The sequence below is a fragment of the Neopelma chrysocephalum genome, unplaced genomic scaffold (genome assembly GCF_003984885.1).
Source record: "Neopelma chrysocephalum unplaced genomic scaffold, ASM398488v2 Primary Assembly neopelma1_43, whole genome shotgun sequence".
In the NCBI taxonomy this organism is placed as follows: Eukaryota; Metazoa; Chordata; class Aves; order Passeriformes; family Pipridae; genus Neopelma; species Neopelma chrysocephalum.
In genome coordinates, this window is record NW_020897702.1 from 4,621,350 (window position 1) to 4,638,435 (window position 17,086).

Genomic DNA, 17,086 nt, shown 5'->3' on the forward strand with positions numbered 1-17,086 from the left:
CCAGAACTGGTATGCATTTAAGATTTAGCTAGAGTGGATTGACTCCTGTTATCCTAAAGATACTATTGTTGCAGAACATGGAGGGCATCCAAAGAGTTCTCTAAAAGGGTCTCTTAAGATCAGAAGCATCGAAATCAAAATAACTCAACAGGTAAAAAAAGGCAGTAAGAAAAAACACCTTGAAAGCTAACAAATAGAAAGGGAGATTTTCCTACTTTTTCCTTACTCTTGTTATTCACAAATAATGTACTAATAGAAGAACCTGCCGAGACCTGGGGGACTCTTCCTCCCCTGTGCATTTTTTTTGGTCTTTGCTTTTGGCACAGTTTTAACATATGAGCAGTACAGTTTTGGCTTATGCTGTCAGAGTCAATAATATGATAGTGCTTCTGTTATGAAGAGGAAACTAGTTGGAGTTAAGCTATGTTGCAGCTGTATCAAGTATGTGGACACATTTTTAGTGTCTAATGAGGTTCCTGTTACAAAACAGAGACCTCTAGGGCTTGCTGACGTCCATTGCCTATAATTGCCATGCTTTTGTCATTGTGTGTACATGGATTTCATATCGTAGGACACTTGAGCTAAGCATGCGTGGACCCCTTGGCAGCATCAAAGGCTATATATTACCTCCTCCAGGGTCCTCCTCCCTCACCAAGGCTCATAGCTCCTACTGAAACAAATATATTTCCAGGATGAATCGTCATAATGGAGAGATACATCTGAAAGAGCACTCCTAATATCTCTTAGCCTTTCTAGGGATTGCTTGCTGAACATAGTAATTGCTCTAGCATGGATTTCCTGGCTAATATGACTATTTTTCCTTAAGATATTGAACTGTATTTTATTTGTGTTATGGACCTATGTTGGTCACAGCATTGTATAACTAGTCCCAAAGGAAAACAAACCAATCTGGCCTGAAAATTGTTGCACAACTATACTAGCAATGCTTTGTATCTGAATGTGCTCTAGATATAAATTAATAATCACAAAAGCCCAGGTAAAAGAGAAAAAGAAAAAAGGAGGAGAATACTTTATATCTCAAGTCTTCCTTCAAGGTTTAGACATGCTTTGTATTTGAAGAGTATTATTTTACAGGCTAAGAAGAGGCAAAAGTGGAACAACCTTTGCCTAGAATAAGGCATACAAAATGGGATTTCTTTTTTTCTTAAAGAACCTAGGCACCTACCTGTGAGCAGGTTGAATAAGTACATTTGCTAGGGCATGATTCATGTCATGGTAAAGCAGATGTCCAAAACGGATCAGATGAGTCCTGTTGCAAAATTCCTCCATTCTGTCCAGGGACAACACTAACAGTTTGGCTCCTACCTCAGTGAGAAATGTCTGTATTTTAGATGTGTAAGTGAGGCTGGAACCGCTCTTAGCATGCAAGGTTCTTCTGGAATTCATTCTGAACAGCCCCAATAATTTATCTGGGATAAAAGGAGTTAATTAGGATGAATCCCTACAATGGAAAGGGAATTTGGCAATTGGCCCATTAACTTCAATGAAGTCTGCACATCTATTCTTTACTAAAGACTTCGGTCCTTTTCATGTGCATGAGGGAAAAGGGTTTTATGTGAATATGATGAAAATATTTTACCTCTCTTAGCCTGAAAAGAATCTTAATGATAAGCCAAGTGTAAGTAGGCATTTTGGAAGAACTTCATAGGACAAGCTTTCGGTGATTTCAAGGAGCTTAGATTTTCCTGCAGAGACTTTTTTTCTTGCAAATGTATGTGTAAGTCCTCTGAATTACATAGCTCAGATTATTAAAAACAAAACAAACCCAAGAACAGTAGCCAAAGTTTTTGGAAATAATGAACCTCTCCACTTTCTGAATTTGGCATTTTAGTGTTGGCTAATTTAATTGTTTGCGCAAACCCCATAAATAGCCTAGACAGGTTACTGATACCAGACATAATATTGCTTGTGTTAAGTCTCTTATCAAGTTTTTATCTGGATGCCAACCAGCTTAGTAAAAAGCTGCTATTTGTGTTCTTTAACAATATAGCAAGTGACCTTCATGAATTTGGTGACTTCATAAATGCTCTTTGTGGTTTCATGTTGATTGAAACTGAGGGATATTGAAAGGACCACAGTCAACCCAGCACGGAGTCATTTATTCCAGGCACAATTTAAAAATTAATTAAGCTGAATTTTAAAGTAACCTTTAACATATGGAAATATTCTGGCTGTCCAGCTTTCATTTTGGTACCCTTGCAGGCAGCTCTGAAGAAAAAAAAGCGAAACCAACAAAACCAATCAATAATTCAAAAACCAAGTTCAACTCTCTTAGATCTTCCATTCCAAATCCCAATGAAGCTGAATGTGTAACTTGGATGTGGTCTTCAAGATAGGTCAACCTGTGATGCTCATTTTATGTTTAGAGCTTTCTGAACATAAAAATGAGTGGAGCTGGCCCAAAAGACTGCTGGCAGAAGGTTAGGTCATCCCACATGTGCTGCCAGCCAGCTGTTCAAGGAAGAATGCCATTTACCTTCCCTCAGGAAGAAATTGAGAGGAAAGGTAGCAGGAGACAGTGGCAATAGCTGGGGTTGTAATGGGACGGAGAGAGGAAAAAAGAAGCAAGGAATGCTATTGCTTGGGGTACATAAGGATTCCATGTTGTTGGCATACTGTGCCAACGTGGCATGATCTTCCTTGGTGCTGCTATGCATTCAGCTCTGCCTGTTCCAGGCTAGTAGACCCCACACCAGATTCTGATCTTGAGCTATTGAGAGTATCCCCTTATGGCCTCAAAGTTGGAAGGAGAATAAAATCAAAGGGAATCAGGAAAAGCCTCCACGCTCATTATGAAAACAAAACTGTGCTAGGAAACATGATGCGTATTTCTTTTAATCAAAAGCAGGAAGACATTTGGAGCACTTGGGGCCACCGATTGCCCTCCAGCCCATGGCGGAAGTCCCCGGTGATGTCAGTGGGAGCTCTGCACGCGAATAGCTGGGGCACGGAGATGCCTTGGTGTACCACTGCAGGGAGTGTACCAAGAAAGACTGTGACCGAGCTTCAAAGCCTACCTAGAGCAACCAGGGTGCTCAGCTGACTTTAACAGAGCACTTTGTTGACTTGTCCAGGCACAAACGTGCATTTCCATTGAAGAAGAAGAAGAAAGAAAAGCCAAACATGGTGTTTTATACTTGTTTCCTGTCCCTGCCTTCAGATGGGCAGGAATCCTGTGAGGTCTGAGCTGCACAACCCCCACTGCCTCAATATTGGCATCAGTCAGTGGTGACACTCTGTCTGCAGACAGCACTTGTAGTCCGCAGAACAGCTCTTCCTCACACTTAAAATGATCTGGAGATTATGATACAGGAAGCTACTTTGCAAAGCTTGCTGGTTTTGAGCAGGAGCTCTTAATTTCATGACAAAGACAAATGAGACTTTGGGGAGTAGTAAATCGGTTTGTTTGGTTATATTAAGGGGCAGGTGACCTCTTCTGTGGCTGCAGCCCCTGAAACAAAAAAGGTTCTTCTCCCCATACCACAAACAGGTTCATTCTTGGTCTATCCTTGAATTGCACTGCTGAGGAAATGTCAGCCTAACAAGTCCTTAGGGCATTTTTTATTACATATGCATCCTCTATTAGTCATAAGTTCCTTTTGCTATCTCAGTGGACATTTAATACCTACTGTTAAATAATTCTTTGTGGATATCATTTCAGAACGCTTGTGTAACAGCTTCATTAAACCTCTTTACATTTGAGATACTCTGCCTTATAGAGTATGAATTAGAGTAGAATTTGTTTCTCTTCCTGTTTGATGTCTCAAACAAAAGTATTATTGCATATAATAAGAAAAGAGGATTGTAAGGGCAGAACAGCTTGATGACACCGGGAAGTGCATATCATACTTTTGAAGGAGATGCAAAACTAATGTATTTGAAAAAGTACTTGAGTGAACATAGGTCAACATGCAGAAGTCTGGGGCCAGAACACTTGAATAAAGTATTACAATTTGAGGATTTATAAGGGATTCGTTCTTGCTAGCTTTAGTAATTTCTTATCCAAGTAAGATTTCCATTGTTATTTGTAAGATTTTTGACTGAGTGAAAATAATGGGATTTGCCTGAAAAAGCATCAGAGCTGTAGATAAGCATGGAATTAAGATCTGAATGTTCCACTTTTTCAGGAGTTACAAACCAAACCTTATGTGAATTTGGAGGTAGTCTAGCTGCGGTATGAGTCAAACTGAACCTTCAGATCTGAACACCTGCAAAGAAGATTTGGAGCTAGAGACTGTAGCTTGAGCCCCTCTTTGTTAAGTGGTCCAAACAATAGCAGCAGCAATGTTTCCCTGTTCCCAGAGCAAGCTATTTATGACAATGCCCTTTGTTAAAGGGATTGTTCAAGGGACGGTAAATTACTCTGCCAAGCTTTAGTTATTGAGTCAAGAGGAATTAATGTTTTCCTGGCATTTTCATTTGCCTTGTCACTTAAAAAAGAGACACATAGCTATTGTGATAGTGGAAAGGAGGAGAAGAATTAACTCTTGGTAGTCTGTATTCTCAGAGTTGAAAATACGGCTGGATTATCAGAGTAGATTTTTACCTGGTGCAGCCAACATGATTTTTTCCTATAAATTTCCTTGCAGACAGTAGGAATATGTACTTTGTAGAGATTTCCTGATAAGTGAATTTCAGGTCACTTCTCATATAATTACTTTTCCTGGTGATAATAAATAGAAATGCCATGAATTAGGCCCATAGCAGTAGAGATGTTGCTGTAAGGGGGAAAAATGGGCTTCAAATGTCTGGAAATTTAAAGGACATCTCAAGATACTGCTATTGATATTGAACGATAAATCTTATAAAAATAAATATTTATAAATATAATATTTTCAAATATTTAATAATAATTTGCTGAACACGTTTAGACAAAAATAAACAGAAGATGGATTTCAGGACTTAGTTTAGCTTTTGTTATGGACAGGGTTAGTCTGTTCTTTCACGACTGTGTGCACTGTTACAATTTCCACTGTTACACTGTCTTAAAGTTTCAGATATTAACCCATTTTTTTCCTTCTCCTGCAGATACAAGCAATCCATTTGTAGAGATGCACAGTGATATACCTAAAATAATACACATGACTGTGGGAAGAGAAATGATCATCCCATGCAGAGTCACAGCACCAAACATTGCTGTTACTTTAAAAAAGGTACCTCTATCCAAGCATGCTCTGAAAGTGTAAATACGGATGATGCTTTTTGTTTGTTTGTTTGTTTGTCTACAGCTATTGTAAGGTTTTTGAAATATTTTAGCACTTTAGTGTTTCTTATGCAACATTTCTTGGTGTCAATGTGTTTCAACCCTGGAGGCTTTGTTTTGTATCTCACGGAAGGGCTTCATCAAATCTCCTACACTGAGCGACAATTTTCTGAAGAAACTTAAACTTTACATACTACTTTATTAAATCCTCACTGACAAAGGTTTCTTAAGCCCAGAAGGGAATTTCTTGTTAGGAGAAAAGATTTCCTCCCACCTCTTCGTCTAACCTTCCTCCCTTTTCCTCTTCTGTCCTCTGGAACAGCCAGTAAGTGCAGTCCCTGGAGACTTGCTGGGACTGGACAAGGATCTCTGCAAGCCTTTGCCCTACCTCACTCCAACCAGCGCCTTTGCTGCTTCCTTTTACACATAAAGAGATGGCTTCTCTTTATGGGGAAATTTTGCAGGGAAACAGCAGAGTTCGATGTGGTGGGACTAATTTTAGAAAAAAATGGACATTTTTGTGTTTTGGGAAAAATATTTATTTCCTAGGTGCCTTGAGGGTTACATGGACAGCTAACTGAACTCTATGTATGTAGTAAAGTACCTGGTATCAAGACAGAGAATGGGGCATTTTCTAAAGTTCCGGAGTTTTTTGCTTAAAAATTAGGTGGAGGTGCCTGTGATGTTTTGTTTCTAAATAAAAGGAGTTCTGTACATGGTGGCATGAAAGTTGACACTGTTAAAAGGAAAAGAAATTTGTATCTTTATGAAATAATATGCAATTGCCAAACAATACCACCATAAGATGCTTATCTAGTTTAATACAAGTCTTTTGTTTCCTCTTGACTGCAGAGTTTTACACCAGCCATAGATTTGATCCTGTGTTTTGTCTTGACCTGGAGGTTTACCAATTCTACACAGTGCTACTTTGCTAATATAGATACTGATTTTTCTTCTTGTTTTTCACCCGTTAAATCCCATGAAAGAAAGGAAAATATAAAGGAAAGAAAGGAAAATGTAAAGAAAAGAAAGTGACTTGACCCAGGATATTACCCTATGTGTGTCTATGTATACACGCGCGCACACACACACACACACACACACACAGAGACACACAGTTATGCTGCAAGAAGATGCACAAGACTGTGTGGCTATTGAATCAAAAGTAAATGAGGCTTAGCTTTCCATAGAGGAAATGTTGTAAAGTGGGAACTTATTTGGGCACTGTAGTGTTGCATCTGAAATCTCAGCGTATTAAATTTCTAACTAAGAAAATTCCTGTCAGGTTTCTCTCCTACTAAACAATATTAAAAAAAATATTTTTCCTTATTCGGAGAAGATTGAGCCATAGCTACTCTTTTTTTCATATCACCTTGCCTTTAGCTTGGCATTGTGGTGTAAGGCATACATCTTTACACCATCAAAAACAGATGTAATACTCTCAGAAGGAGAAAGAGAAGGCGGAGCCAAGTCTTGAAAGAAAGGATTGGTTGCTTACATGTTTTGCATTCCAGGAAAAATAAAATGTGTTCCCTAATTAATCCCAGAATTTCCTGAAGCATGTACGCTACAATGCATTACATCATATCTTACTTTATTTATCATCTGTGACACCCTTATATGAAGATTCCAGCAAGGTTGTGCTCCCATAGCAATTAAGAGACGTGTTAAATGCATTTCACAGCTGCAGGAATACTACTCCTGGAGAAATGGCAAGAGCTATTTTATGTTTTCCATCAATGATAAAGGAAGAAGTCGGTGTCCCCAGAATCACCAAATCACAGAATACACTGAGTTGGAAGGGACCCACAAGGATCATCAAGTCCAATCCTTAGCCCTGCACAGGGCCATCTCCAAGAGTGACACCATGTGCCTGAGAATATTGTCCAAATGCTTCTTGAGATGTCAGACTTGGTTCTGTGACTACTTCTCCGTGGAGCCTGTTCCAGTGCCCAACCATCCTCTGTGACAAGAACCTTTTTCTAATATTCAGCCTAAACCTCCCCTGACACAACTTCAGGTCATTCCCTTGGGTTCTGTCATTGGTCACCACAGAGAAGAGATCAGTGTCTACCTCTCCTCTTCCCCTCACAAGGAAGTTGCAGATTGCAATGAGGTCTCCCCTCAGTTTCCTTTTCTCCAGGCTGAACAGACCAAATGGCCTCAGCCGCTCCTCATACGGCTTCCCCTCAAGGCACTTCACCATCTTCATTTGGACATTCTGTAGTAGCTTAATATCTTTTCTATGTTGTGGCTCCAAAAACTGCACACAATATTCCAGGTGAGGCAGCTCCAGTGCAGAGCAGGGTGGGACAATCCCCTCCCTTGACCAGCTGGTAATGCTTTGCCTGATGCCCCCCAGGACATGGTTGGCCCTCCTGGCTGCCAGGGCGTATTCAACTTGCTGTCGACCAGGACCCCCAGGTCCCTTTGCGTGACACTGCTTTCCAGCATCTCATTCCCCAGTCTGTATGCGTATCCAGGGTTGCCCCATCCCAGAATCTGGCACTTCCCCTTGTTTAACTTCATACAGATGGTGATTGCCCAGTTGTCTTATTAGCTGAGGTCTCTCTGCAGGGCCTCCCTGCCTTTGAAGGAGTCAACAGCTGCTCCCAGTTTTGTGTGATCTGCAAACTTGCTTAGTATCCCTTCCAGTCCTGCATCCAAGTAATTTATGAAGGTGTTGAAGAACACAGGGCTCAAGATGGACGCTAGTGACAGATTGTCAGTCTGATGTTACCCTATCCACTATTACCTTGTGCTTGATGTGTGAGCTAATTGTTCACACATCACATGATGTATTTATGCAGCTGTGTGCTGGACATTTTGTCCAGAAGGATCCTGTGAGAGACAGTATCAAAAGCTTTGCTGAAATCCAGAAAGATTAAATCAACTGGCTTTCCTTGATCAACTATGAGGGTTACCTTGTCATAGAAGGAAATCAGGTTTGATAAGCAGGACTTTCTTCTCATGAAGCTGTGCTGACTGTGACCAATGATGATGATGTCCTTACGGTGTTTTTCAATACCTCCCAGAATAATCTTCTCCATAACTTTACCAGGCACTGAAGTGAGACTGACAGGCCTCTAGTTTCCTTGGTCCTCCTTCTTGCTCTTCTGGAAAGTTGGGGCAACGTTTACTAGCTTCCACTCAGCTGGGACCTCTCTGGATTCCCAAGACTACTCAAAAATCACCGAGAGAGGCTTTCCAATGACATCAGCCAGCTGGGATGAGTCTCATCAGGCTGCATAGACTTGTGGGGATCCAGCTGGAGCAGCAGATCCCACACAATTTCAGGGTCATCTGGGAGCTGATCATTCTCGCTGTCTTGGTCCTCCAGCTCAAGGCACTGAGATCCCCTTGGTCTGTCACCCATGTTGAAGACAGAGGCAAAAAAAGGGTTAAACACCTCTGCCTTGTCTCCGTCTCTGTGAGATGATAATCCTCGTCCTGTGAAGGGCCAATGATATTTCTATACTGCCTTTTGCCATTAATATATTTGAAAAAAACTCTTTTCATTGTCCTCCACATTTCTGGCAAGCTTGAACTCCAGTTGAGCTTTGACCACACAAATTTTCTTGCTACAGTGGCAAGCAGCATCTCTGAATTCTTCCCATGTAATGCAGTCCTCTGGAGCTGGAAAGAAAATCCCACCATTAGGGTCATTAGGTTCTTCATTCTATATGGTCAGGAAGTAAAAATATGAAATATTTTTTTTTGCAATCTCTCTCTTCTGGAAGGACTCACTACAGGTATATGAGCACTGCCTCCAGCATTTTTTTCCTGTGCAGTGCTACTTCTTAATTTTAGTGGACAAATGTGGGAAAGGTTTATTATCCATCTTCAACACTCAAATGATTTTTTTTCCATCTTTACCTTAGTCAACCTTTTGAGAGACTGTGTTGTTCTCACTTCCAGGCTGAACATCTGTAAAAGTTGTATTTTACAGCATGGCAATCACAGACAACATAGGAGGAGGATCCTCAAAATTCAAGAAGCTAATAACACAGACTGGGAACTGGGGATGGAGCTTTTAATTCCTATTTCAAATTTAGCCTTCAGGTCCTGTTATAACCTTTATCTGCAACAACTGCTGTCTGTTTCTCTTCCTCATCATATGAAGACTGTGAAATCAATTGATAGTTTTGATCTAATGCTTAATACCTGGGTATCCAGAGCCTCTTAAACCATCATTCCTATCAATATGATTCTAGATGCCTCATTTAAGATCCCTAAAATAAGATAATCCTTACTGCAAGTAAGGTGTGTACTTCTCTTACCTCTTAATTTGCTTTAATCTTGCTAAATGAAGAAAGCATCACCTTTTGGTACAATGGTTTGATCCCTCTGTTTATTCTCCTTCTGGATTGTCTGTCATAAAGTCAACAATGACATTCATGGGAAGAGAGATAAATAAGCTTCAGCATAAAGAATAAAAAGAGGAAAAAAACCTAGGGATGTTGCAAGTCATGCAGTCTGAATTGTTAATAATGCCACCTCATGCTTCCCAAATTGACAGGAAGGGAAGCATGAAAGAAAAGACAGGTATTCAAAACTCTAATGTACACTTTTACTAAGCTTTCAGCTAGCTCTTTCTAGTAAAATCTACCTTTGGAAATGTGGGGAACCACACCTTGTCTATACACTCTTGCCCATATGTATGTACCCAAATCTGTGTGGTGGTTGAGCAAGTTTCAAGCTGGCTTCCCGCCAAATCTCCAAAGCTCAGCGTAAGCCTTTTCCCTCCCTCCCCCTTTAGGCAAAGGGAAAATAAACTATAGAAATTGAGAGAAATCGAAACCAACCGAACTATATCAAAAATATATATTTACATATATTTACAATTATATATACAATTTGAATATATTGTACACACGATAGGGAACTTCTGAGGGGAAAAAAAGGGAAAAGGGGGGGGGAAAAAGGGATAAAAAAACCTAAAAACCCCCAAATATCCTCCAAATATACCCTGTTAATAGAAAGCTAGCGCATAAATACAAAAAACCAAATTTAATACTCCCCTGAACAAGACAGCAGAACTGTGAGAGGTACCAGCCAACTCCCCACGCCTTCCAAAGGGACCGGAGATAACGGCAGGTCTAAACAGGCAGGCCGTGGCCTATAAAAGCAAAGACTGCCTGAGGAGAGACCTGTCGTCTTCAGCCACCGGAAGAGAGAAGAGAGCAAGCTCTCTTGATCTGCGCCTTATTTATAAGTTGTGTTACGTTAAAGGATGATATGGAATACTTCCTTAGATTTCTGACCCCCGTTGCTAAGGAAGGCCTAAAAAATCCAAAAGCCAACCCACTACAGTAGTACTGTGTTAGTGCTACTAGGTAGCAAAAAGATTTAGTGGTTGGTGCTAAGCAAAGAAGGAGGCACAGCCTATACCAAAAGAAACTGAAGTTTAGTTTGAAACAAAGAAGGTAAAAGGCCAAGACTGCACTGGCAGCCACAGTGATGTGGTTCATGCAGATAAGTATGTAGACAATAAATTCCATGTTTACTGCAGCCGTCACAACAAACTGATTCTTTGAATGCCTCTGACTCGCTGCTGGTACCCATCTGTAAGCTAGTATTGCAACTGAATTTATCCTCTGCTGCTTCAGTGGAAATCTCACTGTTCCAGCACTTCATACATTTTCTACATCTCTTTGTGATGACCAAATGGCCAAGTTTTCGACAAGGCCCTGAACTACATGGGCCCTGCTCTGCACAGGTACAGGACCAGATGATCTCTAGAGGTCCCTTCCAACCTGAATTATTGTGTGATTCTGGGATCCTCTGTCCTTTGTCATCCATGCAGTGATCAGCATGGTGATGATGCCATGTCTCTAGTTGACGGCTTGGAAGCTGGTTTAGGGAAGAGCAAAGCAACTCTCATTCTCTGAGAGTGGAACATAAGACATCTGAACCAGCGGGGTTGGCAGAGGAGAACAGTGTGGAGGAGAGCTGGGTAAGAAACTGAAGCAAGTAAGGAGAGAGGGTAGAGCTGTGAAGGGCTCTGAAGGTGAGCACCCAGCCACCAACCCATGTTCTCATCTGAGAAACAGTCCTGGTATTTCCATCCTCTGAAAGGGACTTGTTGTAGTATCTTGTTTTATTTTGTTTCATTTAGAACAGGAATGGCAACAGAGCTCTTAAAAGCCAAGATATTGTTGAATGGTAGCTATCAGTCTGTAATATAATGGGCTTTACTTTGGGGGAGGGGAGGTGTAACACACTCTTCCCCCATGATTTGCGCGCTTATTATAGTATCTTATCAGCTGTTGTAAAGATAAGGAATTCTACCAGAGCATTTTGTGCTCTATATTTATTGTTTATTTGATTCATCATGTATTTATTTCTTTTGGAAGAAATGGCATGAGATGAGTGAATGTGATCTCAAGGGTAGCTTTCTGCATACACTGAGCAGGCAACATCAAGGATGCCATATTTTGGAGAGAAGCTGTACCACACAGGAAGGAGCTGGACAGCTGTGCTTCCCCCAGCCTCTGACAGCCACCCATGCTGGCTTTGGCTGGAGGAAGGAGAGGGCTGGCCAACACATAAGTCGTCTGCTCAAATAAAGGGGAAGAAAGAGATGAAGAGTCGTTATGTGACTGGTGCACAGTGAGAAGCGATGGGCTGCAAGGTGCTTAGTTGATCCAGGGATCTTTGCTTAGGGCCCCAATTCACTTAAATTCTACTCTGTACCATCTTTAAAAATATCTTATTTTTGCCATAAAAGCAGGTGTTACCAGAGCAGAGTCACATCCAGACTTTGTACCCATGGCTGATCTCTGTGTTACCCAAATGGGGGCATTTATTCCATCAATAACATATAACAAAAAAGCATGAGATTTTGTCTGACCTTCAATGCCTATGTCATGCTTTGCCTTTTCAGGGTTTTCTTTATACCTTATTAATATGGGGCTTAAAGCACAAAGGATTGTAATGTAAAATATAACTTGTACTGGTGACAAAGTGAATGCTTGATCCCACATGGCAATACTTAATTTTTATTTTTTAAGTTGTTTGGACAACATAAATGAGAGATGCATCAAATTGAATCCTGGCAGGAATTTGTTAAAGCCATGAAATGACAGCAAACTAAGTCCATTTGTCACCTCCATTGAAAAATGTGTATTTGTGTCTCTGTGGTGAAACCAGGATACTTAATTGCAAAGGTTCATGGAGATGAGCACTTTAGCTGCCAACTAGGAGCCAACAGACCGACAGCCCAAGTGCTGAAATTAATGATAGTGTCAATCTATTGTGTCATAAATTACATCCTGTTATAAATAATGAAATCTTGGAAACAAATACAACATTCACATTCTTCGCACAGATTTTTCCTTTATTTTGTGATGAAAATGTGACTTGAAAAACCTGCCTCATTAAATGTCATCCTTTCTGCTTTGATTGGCATTTTTTTAGGGTGTTTTTTTCCTCATTCCTTTTTATTAGGATACTTTGATTAGAGAGTAGGCATGAGGAGGAGTTGTTTTTATGATGCGTGTTTGACACTTCCAGATTCCACGAGAAACCCTAATTCCTGATGGCAAGACAATCATCTGGGACAGCATGAAAGGCTTCAGAATACCTAAAGCGACCTACAAATTCATAGGGCTCCTGAGCTGCGAGACAACTGTCGGTGGACACACATATAGCACAAAGTACCTAACGCATCGAGAAAGTATGTAGCGTTCGCCATTCCCTGTCTTTCAGAAAGCACTCTTCCCTGCTGACATTACTAATTTTTCTCTCTTTGTCACATGCAGCCAACACAATTTTCGATGTTCAGTTAAGCACCCCACGTCTTGTCAAGATGCTGAAGGGAGACAGCCTAGCACTTAACTGCACTGTCACTGCAGCCTGGAACACCAGAGTGCAGATGACATGGACTTATCCTGGGGAGGTGAGCACTGTGACTGAAATAAAGAAACCAGAAGTTTCCCACAGATCATGCTGCATCTATCATCCTGGGAGGAATTCTGCTTCGGAATGCTTGCCATGGTTTGCATTCCATCATTTTGACCCTTGCTGACGTGTCTCTCTTAAGGTTCCTTTTTTTTCTTTCTGGTGCTTAATTGAATAAGTAAACATGTTTACACAATGTGCTCTGGTTATATTGCATAATCACAAGCGAACACTAGAATTGTTTCATGTCTGGGAGCTTCTTTTTGACCCGGTGAAATAATAAAAATTCATCACCCAGTTCCAGGCAGGAACATACTCTTGTGACAAAAAAGTTTTCAGTGAGGCTGGCTTTCTCAACTCATTCATTTCAAAGACTGGTAGACAATCAGGCACCCAACTTGAGCATGTTTAGAAAAGATATTATGATTTAGCTAGCCAAAATCTCATTTGTCAAGTGTCACATGCACAATCCTCTTGTTTTGACAACTACAGGAATGATCTTGAATGTATTTCTCCACCCCCCACATTGGGAGCATCCTTATAAATATTTGTCACTTACAGAATAACTGCCAGGGAGTCCTTGTAAAGCTGATAAGAAATTTGACATTAGCTTAAGGTTTACAACTCCCATTCCTTTCATGTCAGTTTGATTTATGCTGATGATTCAAGTCAAGATCATTTATTATGTCACTCATTGTGTCTAATTACAAGCTGAAATTACGATTGCATTACATAGGAAAGATTAATGCAATTATTTATTATATACTGTAGCCATTTGCCCTGGCATTTTTTCACCCCAGAAGTAAACAACTTAGCAAGAAGAATTACTCCAAATATATTATATTGCTCATTACTGCCTTACCAAACCCCAGCTGGGCACTACACTTGTGAAATTCTGCTTTGTTTTTATTTTTATGGTAACTGAAGGGTGCTCAGTGTTCATAAGCCACCAACAACGTCCTGGGTTAAATAAACTTCAAGGCCAAAGGTTGAGGGGGAGTTGCAGGAAATAACTCCTCAGACTTTCATTATCTTCAGTTTCACCCTGCCATTCCGTTGCCAAATCTAGTCTATTTTCCGTCTGTAGCATTTCCAGAATTCTCCCCTTCTTGTGTTAATGTTTTCTTCTTCTATGTGTCTGCTGCCTATGGCACTGAAGCCAGGCACCAAACTATGTGCTGCTCTTCATATTGTGTTCTCAGGGATTTTTAGGAGCAAGGCTGGACAATACAGTGGGGAGCGGGGTATATTGGTATGGCAGGCTGTACAGAAGGGATGATCTTCCTCTGGAAAGTACTACTTTGGATGCTATTACAACTTTGGTGAAGATAGGGATGAATTGCCATTTAATGTTGCATATATGTTTTATTGTTGACCCCCTGGAAATGTTAAGCATCTTTTTATTACCTGTCTGTGCTGTACAGAGGGATCTGGGGTTTTTATTAAGTTATGGTGGCAGTACAGTAAAATAAAAATCCTAACAATCATGAAAATTGGCTTGATTAAGCTTTTTGGTTTTCATTTTTTTGGTTTTACAGACAAGGAGAAGAGGTTCTGTAACGCAGCGAATTGACCAGAAGAATACAGAGGCTAATATTTTTTACAGTATCCTTGTTGTTGACAAAGTGCGTGATATTGATAAAGGGCAATACACCTGCCATGTGAAGAGCGGGCCGTCCATCAAAGCTGTTAACACAACAGTCATTGTTTATGGTAAGAAGTGTTGCAGATTTATAGAATACAGAATGATCATATACCAAGGTCAGTCATATGATAGCTTTACATCTTGACAGAAAGTGGAAGTGAATTTGTAGCATATTCATCATAGGCAGAAAAAGGGAAACAAAGGAGGAAGGGTACTCAGGAGGGAGACCATGTGCCATTTCTTCCATGACTATTTTGTATTGTTGCCAGTAGACATGTTAATGTTCCATTTGATCCATTTTGTCTGCTAAATACTGTGATGACCTTGTCTTCAGTCAGTTCTACCAGATGCAGTCAGTGAAACTATAGTTTTTTGGGGAAAAAAAGTGCAAGCTGAATTTAAATAGAAGAATCCCACTTCCTCTTGTATGGTACTTTATGCATTGCTGTTTCTGAAAAATTAAGAAGATATAGATACCCTAGCTCTACATGGAGCAGGTAGCTTGTATATCATTCAAAAAATTAAACAAGGACAAGATACTGCAAATCATTAATATGGTTTTACAGTGGGAACCTTAAATGAGTTCCCCATGATCTGCCTGGGCCTTCTGTGAAGTCCAGCAGTTTCTGGCGTTATTTCAAAAGTATGTGAATTAGGGCTTTTGTGCATTGGGACTCCAGGAGAAGCTACCTTCTTTGTGCATCTTGTTACAATTAGGACTATGCAGGATCTTTGGGGAACCACTGGTGTTATAGACCAAGTGGCTGATGGGTGTCCTCTACAACAGATGACTCATGGTCAGAATATTGATTTGTTCATGTTTTCAGGGGTGTATCTTTTCTCTCTCACCTGGAAGTGTAGACTAAGCACCCTGTGTTGGTATTCTTAGAGAGTATTTCAGTCCATTCTCTCTATTTCAACTCTGGAGCATAGGGTGAATCATGATACCTACTTACTATATTCTTAAACAATTAACTGAAGCTGTTGGAAACTGAATTTTAGATTAAAGTTACAGTTAGAGAAACTGGAACTGTCAAAGTCAGCCTGTAAACTCTTATTCACATAAGCAGCCCCATCTGTGGGATTATATTATATTAGAAAGAGCCTGTGTGAATAAAGGCTTGCAGAATTAGGGTTGTATCTTTATAACATGACTTGTGTAATTAAACTACTTATTTGTCTTCTGCATGTTATTTTCAATGTACATAGCAAGTGTGAATAAATATTGCACTTGTTTAATAGATACCCCCCATCCTTATGCAATTTGTAATATAAGTAAATATTGCATTGTAAATTTGATAGATGCTATCAAAGGGACATTCAAACAGTTTTTCATTTTTGAATCTTTTATTTTGCACAAGCTGGCAGGGGAGGAAAAGATATTTTCCAATGTATTGTATGAATTTTTTGTTCTATTGCCTCTGGTAAAAGCCATCAGGTTGCCAGAGAGTTGGAGATATGGGGCAGAACAACTGAAAAAGCAAATTCCAGCAGGTTCAGATTGTTCTGTGAAGTGACAAAGATTTGATGGTTTAATGAAACAGCTGTTTACCAATGATACAGAAAGTTTCTGCCTTTTTCCTTTGCTATTTCTCTTAAGGTCCCTTAAATCCTCTTTGGCAGAATATTTTCTTTTGCAACATTAATTGATTCTTGGCCTGTAGAAGTAGAAAGGTCATCTGATCATCTAGTTCAGCTTCCCACATACCAAGAACCACTTAATCTCTTACGCGTTTTTTTCAGATGAAGCACAACATGAATTTGGCTAGAGTATATCTTCTCCAAGCAGATTCGTGCCCTGGGAACTGTATCTCAGTTTCTTGTATATTTGTGGTATTCTTTTCTATTTTACAGATCTCTAGGAGGTTAGGCTCTTTTCTTGTTGTTGCCATGTGGGAACATCAAAATTATTAATGATAATTTTTATTTGGATTCCTGTTCTTTCTAGTAGAGCAACTCTTTTTGCAGGAATAAAAATCAGTAATACAGTGCGCTTTTTTATTTTGTTTAAGATAAAATGTTCATTAATTTGAAACGTCGAAGAAAAACTGCGCTGGAGGCTGTAGCTGGAAGAAAATCCTATCGCTTGTCAGTGAAAGTGAAGGCATTTCCCTCTCCAGAGGTTATATGGTAGGACAACAGTTACTTTCAAATATGCATCTTGGACCTCTTCTTAGATGAATAGGACCCCTTGAAATGACAACAAACTGGAGGCAATGCGGTTCGGAAGTTTTATTGGAAGTTTCAGAGTTGCCCAGGGTTCTAACAATTTATGAGAACATTATCTCCATTTTGCAAGTGCAAAAAAGGAGATC

General features: G+C 40.1%; 1 protein-coding gene across 1 annotated transcript in view; it reads left to right on the forward strand.

Annotated features, from left to right (window-relative positions):
• Window positions 1-17,086, forward strand: part of FLT1 (fms related tyrosine kinase 1) — a 114,179-nt gene that overhangs the window by 19,912 nt on the left and 77,181 nt on the right. Inside the window, exons 4-8 of the mRNA XM_027677811.1 lie at window positions 5,050-5,174; window positions 12,740-12,902; window positions 12,988-13,124; window positions 14,665-14,839; window positions 16,784-16,901. Of these exons, the coding sequence (XP_027533612.1) occupies window positions 5,050-5,174; window positions 12,740-12,902; window positions 12,988-13,124; window positions 14,665-14,839; window positions 16,784-16,901 (718 nt within the window). The remainder of the gene's footprint in view (window positions 1-5,049; window positions 5,175-12,739; window positions 12,903-12,987; window positions 13,125-14,664; window positions 14,840-16,783; window positions 16,902-17,086) is intronic.